The following is a 20,753-nucleotide window of genomic DNA, read 5'->3' on the forward strand; positions in this document are numbered from 1 at the left end:
TTCAGCAAAGTACTTAAGCACTTACATGTCTAACTTTAAGCATATAAATAGTCCCATTGACTTCAGTGGGACTCCTCACATGCATAAAGTTATGTACCTACCTAGATATCTTACTGAATCAGACTCTGTATATTCTCATGAGATATTGAGTTACCTCCACTCCAACACAATGTGAGCTGATATAGAGTGATCTGGATTGCTTGGTAAACTGGGTGCAGGTAAGCAAACAATGTTTTATATTACTGAATATAAATGTATCTATCTAGGAACAAAGAATGTAGACCACACTTAAAGGCTGGTGGACTCTCTCCTTGGAAGTAATGACTAAAAATGTTCTGGGGGTCATGGTGGACAATCAGCTGAAATGAGCTCCCAGTCCAACACTGTGGCCAAAAGGGCTAATGTGATCCTTGGATGCATAAACAGAGAAATGTCAAGCATAAACCGAGATACCTCTGTGTTTGGCATAGTGTGTCCAGTTCTGGTATCCACAATTCCAGACAGATGTTGCCAAATTGGAAAGGGTTCGTTGAAGAGAATGATTAAAAGATTAGAAAACATGCCTTATAGTGATAGACTCCAGGAGTTCAACCTATTTAGCTTAACAAAGACTTGATCACAGTCTATAAGTACCAACACAGGGAACAGAATTTGATAATGGGCTCTTCAATTTAGACAACAAAAGTATAACAAGATTCAATGGCTGGATGTTGAAGCTAGACAAATTCAGACTGGAAATGAGGTGCAAAGTTTTAACAGACAGGATAATAAGCCATTGGAACAACTTACCAATGGGGGTGGTGGATTCTCCATCACTGACCATTTTTAAATCAAGATTGGATTTTTTTCCCCTAAAAGATATGCTTGAGGTCAAAAAGGAATTAATTCAGGGAAATTCTATGGCTTGTGTGATGCAGATCAGACTGCATGATCATAGTGGCCCCTTTGGCCTTCGAATATATGATTTTATGAGCAACAGTGAAAATCAGACAGTTTTTCCAGTGTCTTTTGTACTAACTTTATATTAAATATTGTGAAATAAAGAAACATTTAAAAAATAGTGAATGCTTCTTGTTTTCTTACAAAAATAAGCATAATAAATTAGAGATAATTGAATATGCACTCACTGCAATCACAGGGTCTTATTCACACCAGTAGTCTTTACTTGTATTTATGTAATAAATTACACACATAAAGGTTTGCAGGACGAGGCCCTTAGGCTTTCAAAATATTGTTTAATTTTAACAGGTAACAGATATTTTTAAACTGAAGTAATGGTATAAGGAGTGAGTGCGGTGCTTGAATTTTATAACCGAATTTAAATTTCAGACATTTGAACATGTCTATACAAAAGCCAGATGAAAGACAGACAAAATGAAGTTATTAGGAAAAAGGTCATGTCTGCAATGAAAATTAAATTCTCCAATGTAAAAAATCATCAGCTTGTTAATAAGAAGTGAGATAAACAAGCTAATGTTACTATCCTTTCACAATAAGCAGTAATTTCAATTTTGCTCTTTAAAAAAATAAAAACCAGTACATTCTCTGCCTCAGTGGTCCTACCAGCTGGGTAAAATTCAATTTTGTTTTTTCATCAAATTGCTATAATAAAATATAACTAACACAATTTTGTCCAGTTCCTTGGGTTTCCAGTGTTCAAGATAATGTGATTATATTAGATAACACCATTTCCTCTACCTATCCATGTCAATCTTTTTCAACTCTTCCATGACATTTCTTATCAACGACAGATTGTATAGTTTTTAATACAATAGCCTGAGAGAGGCAAGGGTTTCATTACATTAATATGTCTCTGGTTAATTCTACCTTATCTACTTATTCAGCTTAGCCTTAAAACCCAATTAAAAACTAATTTATCTGATCCCTGGATTCTGAATACCATTTGGCAATGAATCTGACAGCCTTGTAGTAACTACATTACTATACATTGTGCCCCAAGGTATTCTAAATAATGTTTAAAAAATTCATTTAGAGCAGTAGAATTCTCTTTTGGGGCTCTTTGATTTCATAGTGAAGAACAAATGTTTTATCATAATGCAAAAATCTAGTTATGCTATTTAAAGATGTAGGGCCAGATCCTCGGCTAATGTAAATTGACATAGCTCCACTGGAACTAATGGGACTGTGACAGTTTAAACCAGCCTAAGATCTAGCCCATAGGCCCCAATTCTCCACTATGTCGGAGCTGTACTTGGTCATAGTGAAGAGTGGCGTCTGCAAGGGCACCAGTTGATTCAGTGATCCTTGACTTCCCAGCATTGGCAGAAGTTAGAGTAGCAGAGGGTGCACTCTAACTTTCACCACTGACAACTCCATTAAGAAGTTTGCACCAGCAGAGGATCAGGTGTAAAGTGTATGTGGTGGACTGTAATATTAATCCTAATGTGTTAAGGGAAGACATTCTTTTTGCTTTCTACGGCCCCAAACTTGCATTCACATCCTTTTGCCTGGACACATATGACTGCATGACTTCTGTGATGATTTGCTATCATTTTGATACATGAATGACTTCAGTGGGGCTCAACATGGCACAGGGATCCCCGCTAGTGGATCCAAATGAGGGCCCTATATACTGCAATAATAAACGTATTGCAATAATAGATGTGCAGTATATTATTTCAGGTTTCATTGTATATTACATTTTAAGACTAATGAACAGGAAAACCTGTTACACATAAATGTATTATAGTGAACTCCTCCTATGTCAGGAAATTCCATATAATTTCAGTGTAACAAAATGGAAGCCAAACTATTTAAAATTGTTTTTTCTTGTATCAGTAACAAGACAAAGGTGATATTTAAAATATATTTACCTGGTGATAAATGAGTTCTATGTAAGTTGCATATGCTACTTGTGTGACAGTGACTCCATTGCATTTGTTTTGTGATATACTGATATATTACAAGCTAACCCAAAATAATCATATTTTATGCTAGATGTTTAATAAGATATCAGATTCAACTGTTTTGTGAAAAGAAATCCAATATTTTAAATTCAGTGCTAAAAATCCAAGAATAAATTGAAAAAAATAATGTTCCAACCCAGTTTCCCTTCTGTTAAAAAAACCCTGATATTGTAATATGTGAGTTTTAGGAAACTGATCATATCACAGGTTATTTTTCTTACTTTCATTTGTCTATGTTAAAAACAAAAACATCACATGCTGCTATTGTACGAAGAACACACAGATCTGGATGGAATAGATTTAAGTTAACTGACGAGTTACCCTATGATATACTCACAAGGTTATGATCTGTCACAGTAATTCTATTGTAATCATTAAATCATAAGATGATATGACAGGTCAGACAGTAAAATTCCACTGAAAACAATGCAATTACTTTATGACATTTCATTATATTGTATAATTTACTTTAGTAGAAGGAAACTTGTAAGTAGCCTATATCAGTACTGTATATCCTTTGTATATTTCAGCATACATCTGTGATATCTTCCCATATAGAGATAAATCAGAAAAAATACATGTTTATTCCTGGAACAATAATTTCTCTAATATTTGAAAACCAAAATGCCAATACTTTTCAGAAATGCAAGAGGGATTTAGCACCTAATCTTTGATTTGCTCATTTATGCACATATACTACACAACATTCAAAATAATTTATTTGTCTTCACAAACCTTTTGACTCGGGTGTCTTGTTAAAGATCCTGTACCTAATAAAAATAAGCTTTCATTTTTGTTTATTATTAAATTTCCTTTTATTACAGCTATACAATATCAGAATGCAGTTCTTTTAATTATGCAGAGAATCCTTATAGCATGCAAGTGTGCCCTCTTCTGGACCAAGCCCATTATTTCAGAACCAGGCTTCTAAAAGGGTGTCTGAATTCTTATAGTCCATCAAACACTTAAATAGAATCATATCAGAATAACCATTAAAAGAAAAACAGTAATCCAAACAGTAGTAGCACTGATTGACCTGTAATTCTACATGAAAATTCTACATCCAAATAAATGAAACTCACCACTGCAATATATACATGGCACATGTTTACATACTAGAGTATCCAGCATATATTTTTTTTCAATTTTCACATTTAATGTAAGTTTTGGTGCCTAATGCAAAATAAAAATAGAATTTCCAACACATATGTAAAAGAGAGGATTGGCCTTTACATGTGACTTTCAAGGAAATGCACCCTGGTTATTAAAACACCATTGTTAATTTATGTATTAATATTGGAGGGGATTCATTTTTTTTTAAATTTCAATCACTACTGGTTTTGTAGTTAGAGGAAGAACTGATTTTATACATAAAATGGATTAAATACAAGGCAGCTTTAAAATTACTATTATAGGTCAAAGTCTGGTTAATGTAGGGATAAATGGTATAACTCTATATCTCAAATTGTGATATCGATAAGATACCTCCCTCCCAAAAACCATATTGCTTACATGGACCTGCATGCTGCCTGAGACCAGTCTCATGTACAGCCACCTCCGTTGACAATCCCGGTTATGCTAAACCACAGAAAGTACAGAATCTAGAGGAATCAAAATGGAGATACCTAACTGACACCATATGTTCCTGCTACTGTCTGTAGGTTTTTTGGCCTTATATCTGGATATTACATAATTAAGATGCCATGATACCAAAAAATCCTTAAGAGAGCAGAAGACATGAAGCCTTTTGGGAAAAATAAATTCAAAACATAAGTTTCTGTAAGCTCACTAATTTCAGCAGACATGTTTATTTTGAAACATTTCCAATAAATATTTAAGACGTTTTTTCTTTGTGCTCAACACCTATAGGATATACAAAGATGGAAATCTGCCCTGTAAAAATACTGAAATGCAGGAGAAATATGCACAAAGCAGAGGTACATATAGAAAGCAAAATCATCATACCACAAATGATATTGCATTAACTACAGAAAAACTTCTCTCACAACAGGATAATAAACTCCATATGACATGTAGACAAACAATAGCAACAAATTAATGACCCATACAGGCAAACTCCAACACTGAAAAGAGTAGTTAAAGAGCATTGAACAGTCACACAACTATAATCAGGGTTCACTCTGGAAGGTATAAACAGATGAACAAATAACTTTAAACAATAGCATGTTCAGTCACTCAAGAACTGACAATCGTTATTGAAGTACAAACTTCTCACCTAGCAAAGTGTATATGATTAGCTGTTGAAGGAGTCTTTACTTCTGTAAGCAGATGCATCAAAACAACCAAAAAATAATCTACTACTATTGAAGAACTGAAATAAGAAAAAGAAATTGTCACCCTATACTTCTAAAATAAAAAAGGAGGGCAGAATGAAAATGATAGAAAGAATTCGGGTTGTACCGTACCGTTTGTATTCTTGGACAAGTCACATATCCCTTTTATTTGATTATAGTGACTTTTAGAGGGGTGGCAACAATTGTAAGGTATAAATATTCAGGCACACTCATGGGGGCAAAAAGAGAGGGAGATTGTGCCTGGACATTTAGGATATGTCCACACTGCATCTGGGAATGAGCCTCCTAGCCCGGGCGGATAGCCTCACACTAGTCTAGCTTGAGCTAGCACACTAAAAACAGCAGTATGGACGTTGTAACTTGCGGTCCCAAATCTGTCCCACCTGGACATGCGAACCCAAGTCCACACTGCTATTTTTAGTGTGCTAACTCAAGCCCTTAAAAGTTAAGCCTGCCCTTAAGAACTCTGCTGATTTGGGCCTAAGAGGGAAAAAGGATAAAAGATCATACCCTGTAGGAAGACATCTCATAGTAACTGAAGAGGAAGAGAGCCTGAGGAAGGATTTAAAAAAGGGATTAAAAAACAACACACTTAGTACCCTTAGTTCTATTGAACAAGTCATATATTCTATAAAGTATAATAGTTTATATAGATTGTAGTGGCACATAGAGGAGATGACAGAAATTATGAACTGTAGACAATTTGCTATTGTACTTTTGTGAAGAAATACCCTTGGTCATACAGTTTTATTTATAGGTTGCATTGTTTTTGTTGAATATCCCTTTTCTCCATACATTCATTTTCCCCAGAACTGAGTCATGTACATGTACGTACACACACACACACACACACACACTTTATAAATGTGTGTATGCGCATGTGTGTCGGGATGTATGGAACATTCACTTCTCAGTTCAGGGATTGCATATTCTTTTGCATTTGTACTATGTCCTTTGTGGGCAGTACCAGGAATTAAGAATAAACAAACACCACAATAAAAGCATTACTTGGCCCTCAGAAAACAAGGAATTTACTTTTGGTTTCGGGTCTCTTACCCTAGCACAGGTGCTCTGGGGAAGAGACAAAAGAGGGAGAATGCCTTTTGAAATGCAAAGTGTTCGACATCCTGGTCATGCAGGCTGGGTGAAATTTAGGTTTTGGAAACTTTCAGTTATGTTTATATTTTTCTGCTTGCAGCTTGTTCAGATGTATGCTGATAAAGATTTGCTCCTGCTGAAAAATCCTGCTCATTATTGCTAAATTCCTTCCTAGTAACCCCGCTAATCCCTGGTTAGAAGGGATGTGAAATTCCAGACTCATACAGAGAGTGAGGACTAATTAAAAACAAAAAAAAAGTAAAACTTGATGTTGTGGATAGCTTAGCAGTGGGAGAATGAATAGTTCCCAACTATTTCCCACTGATGCTACAACAGCAACACCAGTAGGAATATTAAATGAAGCAAATAGGATAGACACCCCAATGGTAGAAAGAGATGTGCCACCCTGTGCCAAACTCCAAACGGGAGAGGGTTCTTGATAAAACAGGATGAGGAAATGACTCTGAGCCGTATCTTGAACCATTTGAACATTTGGGAAGAACACTAATGTTGAGCAATGGGCCTGCTGGGGGGGAGCCCTAAGAGGCCTATAGCTCAATGGACTGGTGATTATAATCTTCTCAAAGATATAATCTATAGTCAGACATTCTGTATGAGCTGGGGGAGTGAGAAAGGTTATCGTGGCAGTTTAGAGCAGTTAATTCATGATTTCAAGCCATGGCACAGGAACTGGTTTTGCCTCTGCAATCAGTGGCTGCAAACAGAGCCTAACTCCACTGGAGAAGCAGTAGAGCTGATTATGTCAGAACCACATTGTTTCCACTGGCTGGAGACAATGATTGCATTTGAGGCCAGCCTAGGTGACCACATGACAGGTGGAGAATTTCCTGGTTTCAGAGATTGACTGTGGAAGTGTGAGATTAGCTAGGAAGACACAGGGATGGGTGTTCAGATGAAGAGAAGCCAGGAGAGATAGTAAAGGAAAAATAGAGTTTTCTCTGATGTCTTTTGAAAGACTTGCAGTGGACCAAATATTTTCCCAATTTAACCCTGATTGCCCAGAACTGTACTGAAAACATCAAAGATTCCACTTGGGATAGACTAGGCTAGGCTCTGGGTGAATCTCTCTAGGGAAGTCAAGGGGCAGTGACAGTTGCCACACGAGTTGATGCCAGATCTTGTACAACCTCAGGAAAAAGAGCACCTGGAGTTGTTTTTCACGTAGGTAGGAGGGTCATGGCTGCCATTCCTGCCCCTTGAAGGATTATAACTATGCTGTAGCTTGCAATTCCATTTTACAGATGTCTCCAGTGGTACTGCAAGATTTGTTTGATTCCCATCATAATTCATGAGCTTAAGTTTCAAGGGCTGTTAGATTCTTATTATGCTGAAATGTTTGTGCCAGAATGGATAGTGGGCCCTGACATACATCTGTCTGCCATGATGTTGCACATTGGCTGCACTTAAAAAGAAATCCAGCCTTACCTTAACTCCTGGGTTATAGTGACAGTAAATAGATGAACTTCAAAAAAGAAAAGGAGTACTTGTGGCACCTTAGAGACTAACCAATTTATTTGCTCAAATAAATTGGTTAGTCTCTAAGGTGCCACAAGTACTCCTTTTCTTTTTGCGAATACAGACTAACATGGCTGTTACTCTGAAACCAGCCAAACTTCAGTGATGGTTATTCCCACTGTATATGATTTTTATTGTAATCATGTGTGTGTGTGTGTTTCCCTTGTTCCACTGAAGTTTTAGACCATGAGTGGGAACAGACTGATACGTTTTCAAATCAATGGTGGCACTGACCTGGACTCAATTGGATCCATGACTGGCAGATTTGAAAGGTCTTTCATTTTAGTTATTCTGAACTTTCTGGCCCAGTAGGTGGAGGCAGTAGAGACAGAATACTGGTTAGCTAAGAATGGAATAATAGTTACCCAGAAGGAACAAAGGAAAAGGGCCCACAGTGGCACTGCAACTTAGTGTGCTTTAAGACCCTCCAGGGATACTCAACTAGGGGGGATTCATTCAAGGTTATACCATTAGTGGATGACCAATCACTCAGTTCCACTAATTTTATAGAAGAGAAAAAAAGGCAATGAAAAGCTCAGTCACATATATGAGTGCTTGGCTGTGGTTAGTGAGGCTCGGGTGGACCTAGTATTTCGATTTTGACTTAGAAGGAAATATGCTGGTCAGAATCATCAGTGAACCTCAAATAGGAATTCATTTTCCCAAATTCTCATTCCAAGGATTTCCTGGAAACAGAGCTCTCTGGGTATTTCAACAACACATATGGAACCTATCTCCTGCCAGCGTAGAACCCAAGACATATTTAAACATTTCTCCCAGGTTGACATGCCCAAGGTAATAATGTTGACAGACCATGGCACGAGCATTACTTCTCAGGTGCTGCAAGAAGCATGCTTTCTCCTAGATATTTTTAAAGTCAGATAAAACCACAGTCTATCATGCTCAAACAGATAACCTACTTGATCCTTTTAATAGAACACTCAAAGGAATGCTGTGTAAATGTGATTACCAAAGCCCAAAATTGGACAAAGTGCTTATATATAACTGTTATCTGCAAAGCACGAGGTACCACTCTTTTCTACAGGGCTTGCCTGTTGTGAATTGTGTTTATGGAGGAGAGCAACCGGATATTTTGGCCCTGCAAAAGGAAACACAAGGCAGCAAACGTGATCCTGAATATCCTGAAATTATGGAAACATCTGGATTCTGTAGCAGCTTTTGCTTATAAAAACCTGCAGGCAACACAGATTCCCACAGTACTATCATAAAAGTGCTAAGCAATGGGTATATCAACACCAGGTCCTGCTGCTGTTACCAAGAAAAGACAAGAAACCAAACTACTTGCCATGTAGCTGGGACCCTTTGAACTAGTGCTCTGGGTAGGGTATGCAGATGGTAAATTTTTTGTAGTTGGGGAAAGGTAAGGTACCCAGAAGTCTCTCAAATTTAGACAGCTAGATGGGTACATCCTATGGAAGTAGGAGTTAGAGTGAGATTGCCAGCAACCAGGTGCTAGGCAAGCCAGGAATTTGATAATCACTTTGAAACAGCACATTTCATGATTTCCATAAGAAGTACCAGGAAAAATGATATTGTTGTCAACCATCCCAGTGACTCAACTGCTCAGAATTTTGTGAAGAGGGGGGGAATCTGCATTTCTCTCACCCAATAAAGCCAGTATGCTTCTAAAAAACTGCCCGAATACTTCATTTTAAACAAAATATTGAATCAGTTACTAAAAATTGCTTGATATCACAGGGATGGATCATTGCAACATAAACACACTGTTCTGACTGGTACTTAAAAAGGCAGAGACCCACCCTTTCACAGTCCCAACCTGTTTGTTTCCACATCACTTTTTCAGGCCAGGAAATATAAAACTGTTTCCAGAGATCCTCTAGGAGAGCAAAATGAAATGGCCCAGTTCATTATTTCAATCTTGAACTACAGTATGTAGCTTTAACTAAAACTCGCTTTTCTAAGTATTCCTTGAAAAGCTAGCAGAGCAATACTGAGAACAATTGATAGATTGTCCTTTCTAGGCTGCTGTAACTAAATCAGACAATTCTGATGACTCAGCAGTCAACCTCTGTCACCAATCACTGATTACGGAGTTCGAGACAACTATGGACATTTTGCTGTCTCGTGAATGTAATTTAATGTTCACTGTCACACCAATTAATCTTGTGTGATTCAGAGCCACCTCTCTAAAGGATGTAAGAATGATTTTTTTTCCTTTTTTAAATATGAGTTCAGCTATAGCTGTTAAATATGGAACTTGACAGTGTCTTGAGAGTCCATAGATTTTCATTTTCCATCACCTCTTTCATTCCAATTTGGTTGTGCCTTCAAGAACAATGACCTCTAACTGCCCATTAAAGACTTTTAGATTTTACTCACTGCAGCACTTTTTTTAAAATACCATTTTATCTGGGACAAACTCAAATGTATTTCCAGTATTTCAGTGAGCAAAACCACCTGAAGGTCTACATTTTCTCTACCTTCATTCCCTTACATTTTTTATCTTCAGACCGGGCATTCCATAGACCCATGGTATAGCCACAGAGCTCCAGTGACCAGGAGTTGAGAACAGGCGACAACTTTGGAGGACAAGTTACAAAAAAGCACCGAAGGGTTAAGGGGAATCTTTCCACTGTGTCATATCAAATATGTTTAGGGACTTTAAAAACAAAAGCCCACACAGATTGAGGAGAAGGATCAGAAATCTGGGAAATGCTGAGGAGGAGCAGAGGAGGAGCAGAGTAACAAGGAAAACAACAAGAGGATTCTGCTTCTACTAAATTTACGCCATAGAATAAGCGGGTCTTTAAAAGATTGCTGCTGCACCCTGTCACTATTTTGAATGCATGCATTCTGAAGTTCATTCTAAGTCCCAGAGAGTGCTGCTATGAAGTTCCCTTTCCCCAGCCTTAGTGTACCTGCTGATAGAGGAACCCCATCTGCAGGAAAAGCAGCAGCAGTGACTCTTGGATACTAGCATCAGAGGGGTAGCTGTGTCAGTCTGGACCTGTAAAAGCGGCAAAGAGTCCTGTGGCACCTTATAGACTAACAAACGTATTTGAGCATAAGCTTTCGTGGGTGCATCCGATGAAGTGGGTATTCACCCACGAAAGCTTATACTCCAATACGTCTGTTAGTCTTTCTTGGATACTAGGTGCAGGAAACAGCCAGACAGGCCCCAAAGCCCTGACCAGAAACATTCCCTGAACCGCAAGGGGGGGAACCCAACAGAAGCGCCTGAGCCCATGAGACTCAATGGCCATGCAAATTCCCTGTCTCCCTGCCCAGAGCTCCCGCCAAAAGCAGTCCCACTTCACAAAGGGGAAGAGCTTTAGGAGTTGACTTGGGAGCCTGCAGGCAGGGACCAGCCACTGTGTTCTCCTGTCCTGCACCTAGAATCCCATACCAGAAGCAGACCCCAGTCTTCTCCAGGGTGGAAAAAAGTGCCAAGAGCCAGTGGACTCTGGAGGAAGATGCCAGTCAGGAAGGCCCCATTTCCACACTTCTTCTGAAAACAGGAAAGTTAACTACCATTGAGCCTGTGACACTCAGTAGTACGAGCACTCATCTAACAGGCTGATTATTGTCAGGGAGGAGTTAATTGTGTCTTTTTGGAAATGGTGGGCATATTAGAAGGTGTTTCCCTCTCCCATATAGGCTAATCTACACTACAAGCTATGGGTGTGATTACCCAAGAAGGGGGTCACCTGTTGGCACAACTCATCATTCTCACAACTAGTGAGAATATAAATGGTAGTGTCACCATGGTAGCATGGGGTAATGGTGGGTACAAAGTCAGCATGGCAAAAGCCATTCTACTGGGAATCATAGAATATCAGGGTTGGAAGGGACCTCAGGAGGTCACCTAGTCCAACCCCCTGCTCAAAGGAGGACCAATCCCCAACTAAATCATCCCAGCCAGGGCTTTGTCAAGCCTGACCTTAAAAACTTCTAAGGAAGGGGATTGCACCACCTCCCTAGGTAACCCATTCCAGTGCTATACTGCTATTTATACTTGGGCTAGCTTCATGAAAGCTGGCATGAGTATGTGTACAGAGCAGGGGAAATCACACCCCTCTTTTATACAGTGGACGTAGCCATATTTTCTGAATATTCTTGTGGTGGGGCCAGGGGTGGGAGACTTCAGTGTTACTAATCCCAAGATTTAAAAAAAAACACACACACAAAAAAAAACCTGAGTTAGCCCCGCAAATCATGAGACTGATTTAAAAATGAGATTATAAGAAGTTTTACTTTTTGAGTTTTTTATTTGCCTTCTGGTGTTTGGGTCTTTGGGATTCACATTTTCAAGAAGGATTATGGGATTTCAAAATTGGGTTTTGTTCCAATTTGGAATGAAAACCCAAAATTTCAAAATTCTCCAGGTAACAGAATTAATGATATTTTTTTTCAAAACTTGGAACAATTAGACGATTTAAAAACGAAATTCTGCCTATAAAATGAAGGGGAGCCAGGAGCCTGGAAGCCCCAGATCCCAAAGGTCTAAGGCTCCCAGGTTATCTGGGGATTGCAGGATCCTGATTCCCTTTCAGCTCACCAGGTGGGCTGAAGTGGAGCCAGGAAGCCTGGGAGCACTGGCAGAGCAAGAAGCATAGGAGCTGGCACGTTTACAATTTGTGGGGCTCTCAGCTTCCCATCATCCCACCAGGCTGAAGAGCTGGGAGCCTGCCAAGGAGCCAGGTAACCAAACTGGCATGAAACTAGACAGCAAAAATTTCTGATGCGTTCTCCTTTCAAGCTCTTCTCTGAAGCCATGAGGACTAGAAACTTAATCTCTTTCATTTAAAAAGAAAAGTATCACAAAACTACAGGAGCTACAGCTTAAAAAAAATCACCAAATACCATGAGACTCACAATAAAATCAGAGTTGTCCTTTGGGAGAGTTAAGAAAGAAAGAAAGAAAGAAAGAAAGAGGGACTATTCAGGGGAAATCTTAAAAAAAATGTAACTGACAAGATACATACCTTTGACATTTTAGTTATATGAGGTTTATGACTTTGTCTATCTTGTCTTCTTAGAGGTGCTTCCTCTGTGTTTGTACATCTAGCACAATGGAACCCCAGTCCTCATGGGGGCTTTTGTGCACGATCACAATACCAATATACAATTATTAAAAACAATGATAGAGCTCCTGTGGGCTAATACTGCAAAACCTCCCACGGTATTAATCATTCAAACAAATATTTGCAATGGAGCCAGAATATCTGAATATTTGATGAGGGAATAAAACTGAACCAAATCTAATTCAGTATATTAATGAAAATCAAAGTGAAATTGTCAAGTTTTGTCTTTTCACCCCTTCTTAGCAAAGTTGTGTCACTTTGCCTGAAATCTTCATAATATTGAAAATCATTTTTTCTGAGACTGAAACTTAGTCTTCCCCCTTTTCCCCCTTGCAAACCTTCCTTCCACCTGAATATAAAAACTAATGTCTGAACAGTGAGAGAGGGAACAAAGCTTTTTACAGGATCCTCAGACCCTGAAGTCCTACCGTGCCTCTCCCCTCACCAACTGATCAGACATCCAGTGGCATCTTTCTGAACTACAAACCAGCGCTGATCGGCTCAATAAAAATTTGCTTGGAACATTGTATAGGTGGCAGTGTATGCTATATACAAGAATGCCATTTCAAGCATATAATTAGCTAGACGGACATTGTTAGCAACTCACTAGCACATCAGGGATCTACAAAATGAGCAGAAGAATTCTCCCTCCTGCATCACAATTTTCTTTCTGTTACCAGTTTGACCTAAAGCTATGGTAACATCACCTATTGTCACAATAGTGAAAAGTAAGATAGGCTGATTTGTCCTAAGACTGAATGCATCCAGTCCAATTCTACTGTTTTGCACCTAGTCATTCATACCTGAGCAAACGGATTGTAAAATGAGAGGTAACACACTACAATTTATACCCACTTTGTACTCACTATGCACAGGTGTAAAGGATTAGCTTAGTGCAAGGGCACAGAGAATCAGGACTCTTCTTTAAACAACATGAAACAAAAAAACAACTTGTAGGTGAAGAGTGAGTCTCCCTTGCCCTAGATCACTGAAGAGGGTAAGTGGAGGGGCACTTTTCGGTTGAGCAGAGCTATTAACATTTGAATAGGCAAGAAAATAATAATAGCATTGCAACTGCAATGTACAGTCTCTCTGAAATACTGGCATGCAATATTACTGGCATAAAATAACGGTATTCTTAATGAAGAGTATCAAAGGAGCGTGCACATTTTATGACTGATGATTAGCCACAAAGTTTCAGTTTTTTTCCATTACCTCTTCCTCTTGTTCTTTAATCAGAACAATATAGGAGTAGATTTAAAATGAGGTACTGATAGCACTGGTTAAAGGCATTCTGGGCAGATGTTTGCAGAGCTGTCCAAGGGAAGCTTGTAGAACGTATCTCAGTACTAAGCGGGAACAATATACTCTTACAGACGGGCCGTCTCTTGATCAGGCTGTCAGTTGTCCCAAGTCATGCCTTATCGCAATCAGATTTAGTTTTACCTTGCAACAATTCTACCAAGCTTCTGGGAATTTTGCAAGTGAAATCTTTGGCAGTTGTAAAGCCCTTGCTTCTCATTACTGAAAACCCCATGTCCTCTTATCAAGACAGGGGTTAAAAACAAAAATGGAAGCCATGCCGGTAGATACAAATGTTGTATCTTAAAAAAACAAAAAACAAAAAACAACTAGGAAGTGATTACATGACATAATCTATTTTTTAAGTTTGAAATACTATACCTCAAACTAAACATTCATTTGTTAAGAAGAAGATACTTATACATGAACTGTTAAACTGATTTCATTACGTTCCATACGAAACATGAAGAGAAAAAGAATTGGGAATTATGGATCTTAGATCTAATTAGACTGCTATTAGAAGAATAGAAATATAAAGATGGACAAATATCCATCAGCTCAGTTACTTAAACACCATATATAAAGTGTAAAACACAACTCTCTTCCACTAAGCATTCTAAGAGAAACCCTGAAACTACATTAGCCATCCTCTGCATGGTCATAAACGAATGCTGCCATTTAAACTCTAAAGATTCTTTTGCCTTATCTGAAAGTGGTGTCAGAAATAAAATAAGTAATGTTTCTGAAGCAAGGGCAAATTCATTTTGCTATCACAAAGCATGGTACATAAGAAACAGGATACAACAATCCATCAGTTTTGGAATGATCTTTGTAGAGACCTTTTAGAGCTTACACCTAAAAGTAATAATTCTGTGAAACAAGATTCTGCAGACAGCAATCCAAAAAGCTATATTTCACATCATCATCACCTGTCCTTTAACTCACTCTCTTTACGGCTTTCACCTCAAGATAAAACAACATCAGCTTTGCTGTCATTTGCACCAAAAGAACATATCAACTGTCACCTTAAAAAACAGCAAACAATTTCTGTGTTGTAATCCTAGACTGGGGAATAGCTGTTCCTTGAAGCCAACACCATTTTACTGAACAGTAAAAAGAAAATATAAGCAATTTAAGAAATAAATTCTAGTTGTCTCAGGTATACAATAAAGCAAATAGAAGATTGAATACTTTCACTGGTTTGATATTGTATATTATCAGTCTTGCAACTAGAAATAATAATAATAATAATAAAAACACTTAATCCTTGAATGTTAGTTTTCAACATTTATCAGAATTGGGGACTTGGAAAAAACAGGATCAAAATATGCAATGTGTTTACTTAAACTCTAACGTTACCAGCAGATGAAAAATGAGGCATGCAGTAGAACACTTGCTCTGGTAAATATATTTGGACGGCTTAAATGTGCAAATACTCATTTGGAAATATTTCCAATCATATAATGTATGTTCAAAAAAGGGGAAATGGATTTGAAACCCTGAAATATCCTTAAACACAGTATCTAGGAGCTCATGGAAAGACATGGGCATCACCATTACCTCTTGAAGTGGCTACCACCATATTGTCAGAGAAGAACTGCTTCCGACAATATTTCCAGGAATTAAGTTGTAATATAAAAAAAAGGTTATTGACTGGTTATGATCTCACTGCATATATCACAGCCTTGCAATGATGGATGAGTCTAGTAACAATAGTGCAGAATATCCACAAATAATTTTGGAAGTATACATAGGCACTGTTAAGAAGAGGATGTTTATCATGTAGGAGATTATACACATAAAGCAAATGATACTGTATGTCTACACTGTGGTGACTGATGTATTTAAGATATTTTAAAAACATTTCATTATGTGCACTGCAATAATGATAGATAATACTGAACGGATTCAGGGAATCTGCACACTTACAGTTAATAGCTCCAATTACACTGTTAGCAAATAAGAATCCTCATGGTTTAACTACATCCTCCCACATGCAAACTTAGAGCTACTTCATGTGAACTTCTGTGTGTACATCTGAATAAAACGCTACATGACTATTTCCCTACAACAATGAATAATGCTAGAAACCGACTGTACACATTTTCTTTTACAAAAATAGTATCTAGGATATTTTCATTTGACTTATCCACGTTCCCTGTTTGCTTACCAACTAGGAGTTTTATACACATTTCACAACAGCATTTGGGCTCACTAGAAATATTTAAAAGTTGTGTGGACTACCTTTTAGTTAAAATGAAACAAATCACTGATTCAGAACACAGTAGTCTCTTATTCTGCAGTAGAGTGAGGGAATCTTACAATTGGGGGCTTTCCTTTTCAGAACAAAATGCATTTCAGGATATAGTTATTTGTAACAAACTACTATAAAGCAATCTCAACCTCCCAAATGTTGAAAACCACCGAAGCATTTTAAGTGACTACCTTGATTTTCTTGAACTGCTGCTATTTAGGATAGTCAGTTTTACTAAGCATGTAGGCATTTTAGAATAGTCATAAAACTGCTTAACAATCCATACAGGAGGAAAAGACTAAAGAGAGCATAGAACTTACATTATTCATATACTCGCTAAGTAGGTCCTGGAGGGCCTGTCGTACAGCATTGCACTCAGCAACAATTCTCTCTCGGCGGTCATCACGTGTGCATGAAGAGTCTGCCATCAGTGCTGCTCCACTGATAATACTCTCCAACCTCTCTTCAAGAGATGGTCTGAATCTGGCCTCACTGAAAGTCATAGGGTCTAAAATAATCTTGTTCTGAAATATAAAACATAATGTAGAAAAATGAACAGCATTCTTGGGTGTTTGCTATTGTTTTTGAAATATCCCCTTTTATGGCTTTTCATCTTTCCTACTGAATAAATACAGGAGTTCTCTGCTACATTCCAGGAGGAACTACACTTACTGAAATATCTAGTCTCTATTAAATTTGAGGTCCTTAAATAACATATTTTAAAAGGACCAGACAACATACGCTTGTTTTAAAATTTGTTTAAAATAAACATCTCAACAGATGAGTTTTCAAATATGTCAACAGCCTAAAGCAAAAGGAGGAGGTGACCTTTAAGCACAGTAAATTGTTGACTATTATACTTTTACTGGATCTTATGAAGCTTTTCACAGCTGAGAACTGGTACATGAAATGTACCAAACATGCTATTTTTTTTTCAAATGTCACATATTCATTGAATACTTAAATCTCTGTTAATATCATATAATATTACTGCCTCTGTATTTATTCAAGTAATCTAATGTTCAGTTCTGTGTACAATGAATGGGTCTGCTCCACATTTTCAGCATCATTATAATTTACACTGATTTCATTAAATAGGACTTAACATATTTTTCATAATTTTTACAACTATTGCTTAATGATTTGTGTAAACCATCATGTCCTGTGAATACATTTCTTCCTTACTTAAAAACACAAACAATGTACTAATGTAAGCTTGCATTTAGGTGTTGGGCTGGTAGGGTTATGTTTTTGTTTATCAGCGCACTGACTTTTATTTGACCCACTGCTCTGGGACTCAGAAGAGCAGGGTTCAATTCCCAGTTTCACAGATTTCTTGTGCTAGTTTGGACAAATCCCTTGATCTTTCTGTTTTTTTCCCCCCCATTACATGTGAAATGGCAAAGGTAAATAATACTTCATCTCCCCCACCTTTTTCATATCTTGCCATGACAATGTACCTGTTGCAATGTATCTGCTACAGTTGTAAACAAGAACTGGGGAAAGAGGAACATCTTGGGCCTGGGACTGTTTCTAAACCTCTTGGATTTTCGCAATTTGCCCAGAACTGTCTCTTCGAAATTGCCCAGACAACTGCTGATGTGACAGAATGGATTATAAAGGATGTTAGATACACTCACAATTTGGAGTCGTTTGTGGATCCAAAGCCCTGTTTAGATTAAGATGTGGTAATCCTGGCTCCCCGCATCTTGTGATTGGACTGAATGTCGACTGGCCATTGGAACTTCAGTTCTGATCTTCAGATTCTGGTGTAGTATGCTTGGGTTATGAATGTAAACTGAGTGGTTTATTTTGTAACAATAAGGAGTACTTGTGGATTATATATGAACACTGTGTCTGGTATCTGCCTGCTCTCCTATCTCATAGGGAGACTCCTGCTGTGGGTCTAACAAACCCTACATTGTGGGTTGAGGAAGCCATGCCCCCTTTACTGTACTGGGCATGGTCCAAGTGCACTGGTATAAGAAGGAGCAGCTCAGCTCAGTTGGGGCTGACTGCCAGGGAGGAAGGACATGCTCCGTTGGCTCCAGCTGAGGATCAGCCAAAGTCCGAGGCCAGGGAGGCCGGAGACACTGTAACCCAAGCAGACGCTAAGGCACCTATTGGGAACCCGCTGCCCCAGGAGTCACTGGGGACAGCGCAGACCAGATAACCCGGAGACAGCAGACCACAGCAACAGAAACTACAGTAAGCTGCAGCCCAGGGGAATTAGATAGTGGCTTGGTTAGTGAGCCAGTGTTTTGAGTCATTGTGTTTCAGTCGGAACCTCCCCACTGACTCAGTGGCATGTGCCCCTGCCACTACCAGGGCCTTGGGCTGGGGTCCAGTGGAGAGGGAGAGACTGGACCCCTTACCAGGGCTGCCACCCTCCCACCCCGCTTGTGTGTGGTGGTCCCCTTCCTGACTGACTTTGGCCACTAGGCCTTACTGCCAGTCTTCCTGGGGCGAATATACTGATTGTGGCTACTAGGCCTTACTGTCCCGCTAAGAGGGGCAAGCCTATTGACTTTGGCCATTGGGCCAAACTGACCAGCTATTAGGGGCGAATACATGGACTCTAGCCATTATGCCTCACTGCCCTGCTGAGAGGGGAAATATATGGACTTTGGCAGTTAGGCCTTACAGCCCTGCTAACTGCGGCAAAGCTTATGCTCAAATAAATTGGTTAGTCTCTAAGGTGCCACAAGTACTCCTTTTCTTTTTGTGAATACAGACTAACATGGCTGCTCCTCTGAAAGCTATTAACGTTGGTCGGTTGGCCCACTGCCCTGCAAACCGGGTTGAATTTACTGATTTTGGCCACTCGGCCTCACTGCCCTGCTAAGAAGGGTGAATCTATAGACGGGGACTACTACACCTTAGAGCCCCACAAAGAGGGGGCGAATCTATTGACTTTGCCCATTGGGCTGCATGGTCCAGCTCTTAGGGTCGAGTACATTGATTAGTCATTAGGCCTCATTGCCGTGCCAAGAAGGGCGAATTCATGGACTTCGGCCACTAAGCCTTACTGCCCTGTCATCCTGGGGCGACTGTATTGGTAGTAGCTATTAGGCCCTACTATCCTGCAAAAAGGGGTAAATCTTTTGATACTGGCCATTGCGCTGTATTGCCCTGTCTCACTGGAGCGAACTTACTGACTATAGCCGCCAGGCCTTACGGCTCTGCCGATGGGGACCAATTGATTGACTCTGGCCATTGGGCTACACTCCCCTGCTAAGAAGGGCGAGTATATTGACTGGGGTCTAGGAGTGTGATGGGGTGCACTCGTCCTACACTGGATGTGGTCATCCCCAACCCTGTCACAATAGGTTATATGTACATTTTACTATCTCAACTCAACATTAACTAAGATTTTTGAGGGGAATCACCACAGGTGTATAGTAACTTTGCATCATGGTTATTACAGCTAAATCATAGAGACAAATATTGAAATACCCCCATTTGGCACCCTTTAGTATGCCACACCTCCTCCATACCTCTGCTTTCCCTCCCTGTTCTCCCACTTTTCCCCTTAGAGACTCATCTTCCAACCAACATGCTTCCATGTACAAACTCCATTCCTGAGACAGCTTCTTCCTCTGGCAAATCCCTGAGTTTGCCAGAACACAGTCCTAGCATGACACTTCAGAGCAGGTCCATCACTCCAGAACTACAATTTTCTGTGTGTCCCCCATTACTGCCAAATCTGAGCACACCACAATCTTTAATGTATTTATCCTCAAAACCCCTGTGAGGTAGGGGTTTTGAGGGGAGATAACATTATTATCTCCATTTTACAGATAGGAACTGTGTCACAGAGACATCAAGTGGCTTGTACAAGGTCACAGAGAAAATCTCTCAAGTCCTACACTACTGTCTTAACCACTGGGGCATCCTTCCTCCTATATATCCTCCTACAACTGGAGAGGTGGCTGGGAACATGAGGAGAGAAGCATGTGTATGAATTGGTCAATATGAGGAGCATAGGTGGACAACTGGATAGTCTCCCTGCTTCCCTCAGTTCCAAGTTCTCTTTCCCTTCCCCCATGCAAAACCCACAACTCTCTTCTCCACACCACTTATCCCTTACTAGTCAGCCTGTCTCCTGGCTCCCTATGGTCTCTGTGATGAGTCAGCTAAATAGCGATGGAATTCAATTAAGTTGTCATGGATTGGGGAAATAAATTATTTCAATTTTCCAAGTTCAGAAGTAAACAATCTAAGCTATTTTTCACAATGAGGTGGGGTTTTTTTT

At 39.2% G+C, this 20,753-nt stretch overlaps 1 protein-coding gene across 10 annotated transcripts in view; it reads right to left on the reverse strand.

Moving 5' to 3' along the window:
* The window catches only part of CTNNA2 (catenin alpha 2), a 784,792-nt gene that overhangs the window by 497,976 nt on the left and 266,063 nt on the right, over positions 1 to 20,753 (reverse strand). For 9 of the 10 annotated variants that reach the window (XM_073342914.1, XM_073342915.1, XM_073342917.1 and 6 more), the window contains one exon: positions 16,819 to 17,022. In XM_073342914.1, the coding sequence (XP_073199015.1) occupies positions 16,819 to 17,022 (204 nt within the window). Of the gene's footprint in view, positions 1 to 3,662; positions 3,712 to 16,818; positions 17,023 to 20,753 lie in introns of those variants that run through there. The other variant, XM_073342922.1, reaches the window with a different exon arrangement.

The sequence above is a fragment of the Lepidochelys kempii genome, chromosome 4 (assembly GCF_965140265.1).
Source record: "Lepidochelys kempii isolate rLepKem1 chromosome 4, rLepKem1.hap2, whole genome shotgun sequence".
In the NCBI taxonomy this organism is placed as follows: domain Eukaryota; kingdom Metazoa; phylum Chordata; order Testudines; family Cheloniidae; genus Lepidochelys; species Lepidochelys kempii.